This window comes from Octopus bimaculoides, chromosome 3 (genome assembly GCF_001194135.2).
Source record: "Octopus bimaculoides isolate UCB-OBI-ISO-001 chromosome 3, ASM119413v2, whole genome shotgun sequence".
Classification (NCBI taxonomy): Eukaryota; Metazoa; Mollusca; class Cephalopoda; order Octopoda; family Octopodidae; genus Octopus; species Octopus bimaculoides.
The window spans coordinates 15,415,306-15,426,885 of NC_068983.1; the positions used below are offsets into that span (position 1 = coordinate 15,415,306).

Here is an 11,580-nt window from a genome sequence, read left to right on the forward strand (position 1 = left end):
CTAATAAATAAGATGGCACATAAATAGACACACACAAGAATGATTTTATCACAACATCCAATTATTCCTTGCTACCTACTATTAAACACAACATCATTACCATCATTCAAATTAAACATAAAAGACTAACAAGGAACTATATGAAAAAAAACTAATTTTAATATGCTTGTACCTTCAATACAATAGTTTTATACATGTATGTGAACAAATACAAACACATACACTGGCCAAAATAAATTTAAGACCGATAAGAACAGTTCTATCCCTTCATTAATTTATTTTTAACAAAACTGTATAAAATTAGTTTACTTTTTACAGTTTATGTAGAATCTTTTCTCTTTCGAATGATACAGGCATTATATATCTTTCTACAATTTGAATAGTTTTAATGCACAATTAATTCAAATGATTGAAATTTGTCAGCAAAATAAGTAAGTTTAAGATTGTACCAACATTATTTTGTTTAAATTGAAAATTTACATCACAAATGATCAACAAACAAAAATTTATTATTAGTATCCTAGTTCCATAACCATTATTTTCAATTATGGCCTTACGACGGCATGATATGGAGTTCGACAAATGAGCACAAAAATCACCTGCCATATTTCTTCAATAAAAGTATATAATTTGGAAAATTATATATAACATGAACTCTTTTAGGAACATAATTCCATAAATTTTCTATCAGATTCAAATCCGGGCTCTGCAGAGGCCACTCAATAACCACCACATTATTGCGCTCAAAATATTGCAAAACTTTCCTAGCCTTATGAACGGAGCAATTGTCCTGCTGGAAAATAGATCCCAGTGGCATCTGATTATTTAAATATGGCAGCACATTTTTATTTACTAATTGCAGATAGCCTACACTGCTCAATCTGCCATCAACTTTAACAATTGGACCAACACCTAAGCTGCTGAACACTGCCCACACCATTACCCACCACCTCCCATTTGCACCGTTTTCTTGACACACTTAGGATGGAAATTTTCAGTTGGACAGCAGCTAACATAAGTTTTTCTGTCTGATGCAGAAGTGGGATTTGTCTCTCCAAAGAACTTTTGAGCAGTCTTTGGCCATCCATTCAATATGGCTTTTAATAAATTCGATCCACTTCCACCAGTTCATCTCAGAAATTATCGGCTTCTTTAGAGCAATCCAGCCAAACAGTTCAAATTTTTTTAGGCAGTTTCTTATTTCTTTATTGCCCACAAGGGGCTACACACAGAGGGGACAAACAAGGACAGACAAACGGATTAAGTCGATTATATCGACCCCAGTGCGTAACTGGTACTTATTTAATCGACCCCGAAAGGATGAAAGGCAAAGTCGACCTCGGCGGAATTTGAACTCAGAACGTAGCGGCAGACGAAATACCGCTAAACATTTCACCCGGCATGCTAACGTTTCTGCCAGCTCGCCTTAAACTGCTCTTTTAGGCAGTTTCTGACAGTTTGTTGTGTAAAGCTGATGTCCGTTTAATCAGATAATTGCTTGCAAATGTCCACTGCTGCTAGCATTTGGTTACCTTCAGAGAGCCTATGAATTCACCGATCCATTTGTATTGTTGTTTTTCTTGGAGTGCTCATTCTTTGCTGATCTTTGTATTGGCCAGTGGCTTGATAAAGTTTCCATGCTTGAACACAAGCCGTATTACTGCATCCTAATTGCTTGCTATGTTCATGGAGGACACATTTTGCTGATGAAGCAACACAATCTTTGATCTAGTAACTTGGCTGATACCACGACGCTTTCCCATAGTGAATTAATGTGTGACAATGCTCGATTACTAAACAAAACAGTGTAGTTTGACCAGCCATATGACCACCCATTTGGTTTATCAATGTGTATAATCTTGGTACGGTCTAAACTTATTTTCCCGACAATTTCTAATCATTTGAATTAATTGCAGATTAAAATTATTTGAATTGTAGAAAGATATATAACTCCTATATCTTTTGAAAGAGAAAAAATTCTACACACACTGTAAAAAGTAAAATAATTTTATACAGTTTTGTTAAAAATATATTAATGAAGGAATACAACTGTCAATACCGGTCTTAAACTTATTTTGGCCAGTGTATATGTTAGTGTAAGGTGCCACCTTACATGACAGTAAGATGGCACCTTACTGTCATAGCAGTAAGATGGCAAGCTGGTAGAATCATTAGCACACCTGGCAAAATGCTTACCAGCATTTCATCCATCTTTGCATTCTAAGTTTAAATCCTGCCAAGATTGACTTCACCTTTCATCCTTTCGGGGTCGATAAAATAAGTACTGGAGTCAAAGTAATTGACTTACCCCTAATATTGCTGGCCTTGTGCCAAAATTTGAAACAAACATATCACAGCAGTAGGCTACAAGTTTTAGTTATGGTTCAACACATGACAGGCACATGTGTTTCTTAGCATGTTTTAACATATGATGAACTAAAACCAACAGCTAAATACAAGTTAATCAAAGTTATAAAGTTTTCTAGTCAGTGATAAGGACAGCATTCCAACAGCCACAGGGACATTTACTGCTGAGAGTTTGAGCCCAGAACCATGTGGTTGGGAAGCAAGCTTCTAGCTTCTTACCACACAGCCAGTATGTATATTATTATATTGCAATATATTAAGAAAAGGTTGCTCCATAGAATCACAGGTTAAAATTCAGATTTTATACTTGGTATAGTAAGGATGGATGTTGGTTTTGAGAAATTCTTTTTTTTAAGTCCATATCCCTACACACACACATATATATATGGTAATTGATACAGAAGAATGTGAGAAAACTAGTGTTGGATTTCACTGACAATTAGTATGTCCAATGAAGTATTCTGTTGGAAAAGCTAGACTTCACTTCTTCCTCAAGGCAAAACAATTTCATTTTGTGAACTTTAATAAACAAACACACACACATATAAAACTCATAAAATTTTTGAACAAAATAATGCTTACCTAATATTTCTTCTTTTGGTTTTTTCTTTCTCTTTCTTCCGTTGACGTTTGAGTGTTAGTTTTCGTTTTCGAGATGAAATTTTTGGTTTCTCTTCATCATTGCTGTCACTTTTCTTCTTCTTGCGTCCTTTACGAGAGCTCTTCTCTTTGCTTTTTACCTTTTCTGTATCTTTTTGCGTTTCCTCTTCCTCATTATCTTTCCCACCATCATCATCATCATCATCATCCTCATCATCGTCAGCGTCATCGTCATCATTGTCTCCATCCTCATCTTCATCATCTCCAGAAGACGATGAGGAGTCACCATCTTCATTTGAAGATGAATTTGAACTAGTGCTATCAGAATCCGAAGAATTTGAGCTTTCGCTATCAGCATTATCTTCACTTGAAGATGGAGATTCGTTTTTGATTTCATTTTCATCTTTTGGAGTAAAGGACACATCTGATTCTTCCTTTATGTCTTTAATATCTTCCATTTCAATTTTTGATTGTTTCGATTCCACTATATCACTGTCAGATTCATCGTCATCATTTTCAACTTTCTTCACTCTTTTTCTTTTATGTTTCTTTTTCTTTTTATTGCTGTCAGTACTAGGTTCTTCTTTCTTTACTTCCTCCTCTTCGTCGTCATCATTTCTTTCTTCAGACTGTTCTGAATGAGCTTGGGGTGAAGATGGATCCATCTTATCGTTACCAATCAGATTTTCTTCAATATTTTTATCTTCAGGTTTTTCACTATCAGAATTTACTTCATTCTGAATGTCAGTTAAATTATCATTTTCTTGAGTATCTTCTTTGTGGCTGGTAACAGCTGCAATTAAAGTATCTAAATAATCAACCTCTGCCATTTGATCATTTAATTGGTTTATTGAAGCATTGCAACTGGATATATTATCAACACTAGTTTCCATATTGGCCGATATTTTATTTAGACTGGTATTTGATAACTGGAAATAAAAGACAGAAAAACAGAAAAATAAAATTACTTTATTGTTAACAAATTCCAAATACATAATAAATTTATGGAAAGTAAGTGGATTAATTTTAATCAACAACTCTCTATATTGGTAGTATACTATAACATATAAATGACATGAAGAAATACATATTCTCTTGTAAATAGTTAATAAAAACATAATATTAACACTTTGGAATAATTATCATCATTAATTTTTTATGCTTTTTTAGTCAGGAAAATCTATTTGAGGATCTAAAGGTTTGCAATTCAATAAACAATGCTAACTACTTGATTTGATATGTTAAGCTTTTAGCAACGAGTGAAACTCAAATATAACACCTTCACTGCTTTAATCCTTTTGATACTATCAAAACTGCAACTGCTTTTAGTTCTATGATACAAACTCCCTACTTTAAAGTAATGTAAATGGAAACCTCCCAGCAAAACTTCATGTTAATTTATATTCCAAGCACTAATTTAATGACAGTTATTTTACTAAATTCATTATTTTCAAAATGCACACACACATATACAATGGGTTTCTTTCAGTTTCTATCAGTCAAATCCACTCAGAAGGATTTGGTCAGCCCTGGGTTGACACTTACCCAGGGTTCCATGTAGTGGGACTAATGCTGAAACAAGATTTGAAAGCAAGGTCCTTAATCACACAGCTAGAATACATTAGTATATTTTTAATTAAAAACAAAACAAAAGAATGAAGCAAAATAAATTAAAACAGACATTTAGGAACAAAGTATATCAATGTGTTAACTGATGTGGTTATCTGACCTGCTAAAATTAGCAACCAAATCATCTTTAAATCAAACCTATCTTGAAAAAATAATTTTAAAAAAAAGGATACAGTGGATGGTGGGCTTTTGGATACACTATGAAAAATAGACAGAATGATTGTGATTAGAACAGCGTTGATCAAATGATCTGTTCAATCAGGGTTGATAAGACTACTGTCTTTATATGTTTTAATGATAACCTACTGCAAGATCTTTTGCTTTACAACCCTTTGCCTTGTTTACATTTTTAACACTAGAAGGACCGGACTTTTCACCTACCATTAAGGACCAGAATGTGTCATTTGAGGCAATGAGGTTTCTCAGTTTGAAAGGGAAAAAAAAAAAGAAAAGGATAAGTAGAAAACCTTTATTAAATGTATGAATCTACTGGATTTTATGATTTCATGATATTAGTCACAATAGTTTGATATTTTGATAGAAATTTATCCTTACAAATTAGAAAGAAATTTATTGAAATTCTAAACATTTATCACAATATTTCAGCACACATTTGCCACACAGAGGTTTTTTACAGACTCCATACATTTCTGTGGTTCTGTTTCAGCATTTTGTTTCCACATATATACATCTGACTTAATTTTTAGAGGAAGAAGTTTCCTCAGTAGGTGTTTGATAGTACATGAACAACCATGAGGTGAATCACCACAAATATCTTCAGCAACTTTTTGAATATATTCCTGTTCACTAATGACTGAGTTACAAACACTTGTGTATAAGCTGTTTACAAGAGCAACATCCAAAATATTAAAAAAACATGCATTGGCCATCATCTACTGATTGCTTTGACTGAATAATGCCTTGCCATTTGGTCAAGCATGTCTACGCCTATTTTATTTTTGTTATAAAAAAAAAGTATGGTGTCAGGGTTAGGGTTAGGCTTCTTGGGTTTATTTTCAGAAAGAATTTCTACATGTTGATGTAAGGTACCAACAACAGACTTTGATTTTTTGCACTGGTATGATGTGTGACAGTAGGCTTCTCTGTGGATTTCAAAACTACTGTTTCATAGACTGGTTTCACCTGTTTTACTGCTTCTGCTAATTCCCTTCTGTTGTGACGAATTGTTCTGACTAAACTGCAGTTTTGTTTTGTGAGCTGCAAAGGCTAAGCAATTACTGAATATCTAAAACAGTGTCACATGTATTAATAAACAAAAGCAAGTGCAAGTTTCAAAAGTTGCAAGTGCATCAATTGACGCATGGTCCTTATAGGTAGTATGTGTTTTTTGTTTTTTTTTACAGTTGGTACAAACAACCTATAATTTATAGTGTATATAGATATCATAAAACTATGAAAAGTCAAGCACCATGATGCCAAAATCAGTTTTTGAATTGTGTGCAATTAAGACTTCAAAATGCATCAGTTGACACACTCGGTCCTTCTAGTATTGAAAATCTTAGTCAAAGAGAAAGGCAGTACCTACAATCCTATCTATACAGAGCCTGAGACTAACAAGCAGGAGAGAGAAAGTTATTCTCAAACCAAAGAACTGGTCAGAATGCTTGCAATACAGTTGGCATCACTAAAGGAATCCAATGAGCCAGGTGGTGATGTCAAATCAGGCAATAAGTCCACCACCAAAATGCAAGGTTATCAAATTTAGATGTTTATAAATTATATGAAATTGATAAGCATTGTTCCTATTTAACCCTAGGACAATTGTTATCCTGTAGACATAGTGTGTCCACTACATACTGTAATACTTTCTAGAATCTTAAACTGTATCCTTTCTTTATTTTTAAGACAGTAAAGTGTGAATTAGAGGAGACTTAAGTATTTCTGATAGATGGAGAAACTATGTAGAAGTCATCTTGTTGACTTGCAAATTAACTGTTACTGCTGTTTAACCCTAGGCCATCTTTGATCCTGAAGATCTACAATTAAAAGAATTCCAGCTTTCATTGTTTATTCAGTGTTTCCAGAACTAGATTAGCCTGTATTTTCTTTCTTAAGAAGGTAGGATGTGATTTGAGAAAGAGTTTGCTGCTAGTTTTAACATAGAAGCTCCTATAACGGTTTGCAAAAAGTGGGTGTTCATTTATTTCCTTTATGTGTTCTTGCCAAAAGGCTGGGGCCATGCTGGGGCACCATCATTTTGTTTATTGTTACATACTAATTTTTGGTATTTTACATAAAAGTGCATTTCAGGGATAACAAGTGTAAGAACAATCATGTTGTAAGAAATTCACTTTGCAACCACATGATTTTGAGGCAGATCCCATTGCCTGGCACCTTCAGCAAGTGTCTTTTCCCAGAGGCTCAAGTTGACCAAAGAAAACCTGTGAAGGGAGCCCATTCCTGTTCTTGGATGGTAGATTTAATCTGTCACCCAATTAAACACAACTACCTGGCCCTTTGGGACCCTTAGTCTCTGGCCTGTGCATAACTCTATCTCTTCCTCCCACTAGTCACAGAGGCCCTGACAAAGGTAATGGACACTGCCCCCTCTACTTTGACTAAGTCACAAAACATGAAAATAACAATTGATTTTTATAATTAGTGTAAAGTAATGAAGATGTTTATTTTATTTGTCTAGCAAACGATAGTATTTCAATGCCTAAATGTCTATATAAGTTATTAATAAGATTATAAATTGTTCAGTCTATTTATCTCAACTCTAGTGATGAAGCATTTTTTAACATTTACATATCCTACTTCATTTCAATTGGTTGGATTTCCAACCATCATCAAGAGTTTTATTCTTGAATGTGCACAAACTATCGGGCAAAATTTGAACTAAGAACCTTAGTGTGATAGGCGACTGATACTTTAATAGTCTGAAAAAATTATAAACTTAGCCCATTAGCATTTAAACTGACAATATCTGGCCCAAATATTCTACCTGTAATTATATTAAAACTGACCTGATCCAGCCTCTCACATCTACCTTACAATATCATTCTAAAAATAAGCAATCACATTAAACTCTTGAAGGTACAAGAATAATGTATGATTAATTGAAAACAACGTGAATAAATAAGCATAACATTTGGAAGTGTAATCTAAATGCTTATAACAAGTTTGATTGATAAAGAATCAAATCTTTCTTTACATCAATAAATTCATTTTATTCACAGAAAACTCAATAGAAAGAATTTGATCGCACACAAAATACATATTACCCACCAAACAAAAAAGAAAATAGCTTGCAAATGACTTTTTACATTTACGGAGATATAATTTAACTATCTAAGATAGTGATATGAGTTGACAAAATTATGTACAATGGAAATCTAGCATAATGGTAAATGTAAATTGAACTTCAACAACAAAAAATATGCCAGCTTTTTTGCAAAAGAACATATTTATCTTTTGTTCGGACTAGTTACTTTTAGTATTTCCTATTTTACAGTGCATTGAGTAAAACTTTCATATTGTTAATGAAAAGAAAATTGCTTTAATATGACTTAGAATTTTTATTCAACCAATACCAATAATAAAGCTTATTAAAATCTACTTTATAGTTATATACTAAATAAAAGAAACTATTTAAAACAGGTTAAAACATTACGAGAGCAATCATTGCACTAAAACCTTTAACATACGAGTCAATAAAGAAGCTTGTATTTGGTCACTTGACTGAAAGATACAGTCACTAAATCTACCCCTACTGTCTTAGAAACAGAAGGACAGGCAGAATGAATACAAAAGTCCCACTTGGAGAGATAGAGTTAACAAATGTAAACAGTAGTAGCATTGTAAAACTGATTTACTGTACTGATTTCATCTCATATTAAAAGTAATCTGTAACAGATACAATCATATATATGCAAAGAGAAAGACAAGAATTAAGTATCACTTCACTGCCCCCCCCCCTCCAACAATGAAAAGAGACTCTGCTAAGTAGACTAAATAGACTGTAACATTCAGAATTAAGTAATTCTTGGCCATAATGACAATATAGTGCCAGATAAACATTGTGTTAGTTGTCCAGTACCTGTGTTCACCCCCTTATGAAGAGAATACTTGATAATATCAATATAGTAGATGCAATGTTAACCCTCTGTAAAATAAAAAAAAACAACACCCTATAACCTTAAAAATACAAAAGCACAAATTAGACAATGTAGTTCTAGATCAGGGGTTTTCAAACTTTTTGACTTGCGGACCCCTTTATATTTCAGGCTTTACCTTAGGGACCCCCTTATAAACGCTTATGAAATTTATACATAAATGTTTGCTTAAAATAACATTTTTACATTTATTTATTTAACAACATTTAACAAATAGGTTTATTGTCTATTAAAAGATTTCGATTAAAAAACATATATAAAATCAAATTGCCCATAAAAAGTATTTGCTGTCCGCGGACCACAGTTTGAAAACCCTGTTCTAGATATCCCAATAAGGATAAAATGGCTATGGTTGGAATGTTTTGATCAATAGATTTGCTCAATTAGGGTTAACCTATGGCTAAACAACTCAAATTCTATCAATGTCTACAAATAATTTTTCCTTATAAATGTTTTCTGATTAACTGTATATCATCATCATCATCATCATCGTTTAACGTCCGCCTTCCATGCTAGCATGGGTTGGACGATTTGACTGAGGACTGGTGAAACCGGATGGCAACACCAGGCTCCAATCTAATTTGGCAGAGTTTCTACGTCCTGTAAATTTCTATCAACTACTGTTTTTGTTGAATAGCTTATATCAACTCTAATTGAGCAAAGTCATGATACAGAAACAATCGACTACAATTCCAATACACTACAGGTTTGTCTGACAATAGTTTGAAATTACAATAGTTCAGCAGGTGTCAACAGTTATTGCTAAATTATGCTGTATAATTCTAATTATCATTTAACTAATTCTTCATGTATCATTTGAAAGAAAAATGTTAAGAAAGGAAATAATCTAAATAAATATATTTTACGATTGAAAATGCTTTTTCTATTCCACCTTAGGTTAGATCAGTTACACAATCAATCTTTTCAAACATGTTTTATACTACCATTTATTATTTTAACATCTATGAAAGAGTGTAAGTCTAAAATTTGAATCAACAGCAGTTTTCTTGTTACTAGGTGCTTCCAATTAAACATATCATGCATCTTCCATTGTAAAGATTGGTATATTTGGAACTGTTTTGTTCCCATATTATTATACTAAATTCTATCTCTAAATTTCACATAACATATTATACTACTTCTGTCTTTGGTACTATGAACAAATACACTGTTTCATTATATATAATAATAATAAAAATATATAAAAGGTGCAGACGTGGCTGTGTGCTAAGAAGCTTGCCTCCCAACCACAAGGTTCTGGGTTCAATCCCACTATGTGGCACCTTGGGTATGTGTCTACTACTATAGCCTCAAGTCAACCAAAGCCTTGAGTAGATTCGATAGATGGAAACTGAAAAGAAGCCCATCATGCATGTGTGTGTGTGTTTGTCTGTCTGTCCCCAACCAGTGCTTGACAACCATTGTTAGTATGTTTAGGAAAGAGACTGATAGAATAGGTACCAGTCTTAAAAAAAATACTGGGATCAATTCATTCAACTAAAAATACTTGAAAGTAGTGCACCAGCATGGCCACAGTCTAATAACTGGAACAAGTAAAAGATAAAATACATATTTAAACATACATACATCTTTTTATGAACTCACATATACACACCATGTATTTAGTGGTAGCAGTGGCCATAAAATAATACAAAAACATACTTGATAAACTAAAAACTGATCTTTTATGTGTTTGTCATTAGACTGGCCGTGCTGGAGCACTACCTTGCAGAATTTTAGTGGAATGAACTGACCACAGTATGCTCTTTTTTTTTAATGCCTGATACTTATTCTTTCAGTCTTTTTTGCTGAACCACCAAGTTACAGGGACATAAACACACCAGCACTGATTCTCAAGCAGTGGTGGAGGGACAAACACAGAGACGCACACACACACACACACACACACACATACACACACACGCACACACACACACACATATATATATAACATGGGCTTCTTTCAGTTTTCATCTACAAAATCCACTCTTTGGCTACAGCAGAAGACATTTGCCCAAGATTCCACACAATGGGACTGAACCCAGAACCATGTGGTTGAGAACGAAACTTCTTACCACACAGCCACCACAAATACACATCGTTGCTATTATGCAAAAGTGTCTTAAGTCCAAAATGTTGCTTTTTCTGAAAACAAAAAAATAGTTTCATCATTCCATAGCAAAACTGTTGGACTACAGTTTGACAATTTTTGATATCTTGGCATTTAAAGCAACTGAAGATATGATAGTTTGACCAAAAGAACTGGCTATATTGCAAGCAACAATAAATATTGGAAAAAAAAATGTATTTGGCCAAATTTGGACATATGACAGTTTAACATAATAGCAACGACATATTCACAAAAATATGCTAAAATAACTGGAAAACATTAGACAAACATCAGAATAAGATATTAAATAAATAAAAAACCCTGTAGAAAAATGATGACCATAGTGCCAAAGGAAGTGGATGACGGTGAAGAAATACTAATAATAGGAGTGCTATATAGAGGTAAAAAAAAATTTTTTTTTTTTCATAAGGATTGAGATTTTGTTCTATTTTTACCAATCCTAACATGAAATATAAAAAAAAAAATGTTAAGCCTGAAGTCCAGGAGAAAGTGTGTTGTACCTTTCTGCAACACCATACCTTAATTTTTGTAGCAAGAGTTGATTTTGAGAGTTTTTTTCCACAACTCAAATTCTGCTTTAAATAAAAAATTTCATGTAAGTTTTCTAGGATTATTTATGATAAAGTCATAAACATAATTGACTAGTACAATTAGCTGTCAAGAAATATATTTTAGAGCCAACTTACTTCAATTAGCACATTTCACTAAACATTGTTG

General features: G+C 33.2%; 1 protein-coding gene across 1 annotated transcript in view; it reads right to left on the reverse strand.

Moving 5' to 3' along the window:
- The window catches only part of LOC106869250 (helicase ARIP4), a 71,257-nt gene that overhangs the window by 38,794 nt on the left and 20,883 nt on the right, over nucleotides 1-11,580 (reverse strand). Inside the window, exons 2-3 of the mRNA XM_014914910.2 lie at nucleotides 2,950-3,896; nucleotides 534-610 (exon numbers count right to left, since the gene is read on the reverse strand). Coding sequence (XP_014770396.1) covers nucleotides 534-610; nucleotides 2,950-3,860 — 988 coding nt within the window. The 5' untranslated portion in view covers nucleotides 3,861-3,896. The remainder of the gene's footprint in view (nucleotides 1-533; nucleotides 611-2,949; nucleotides 3,897-11,580) is intronic.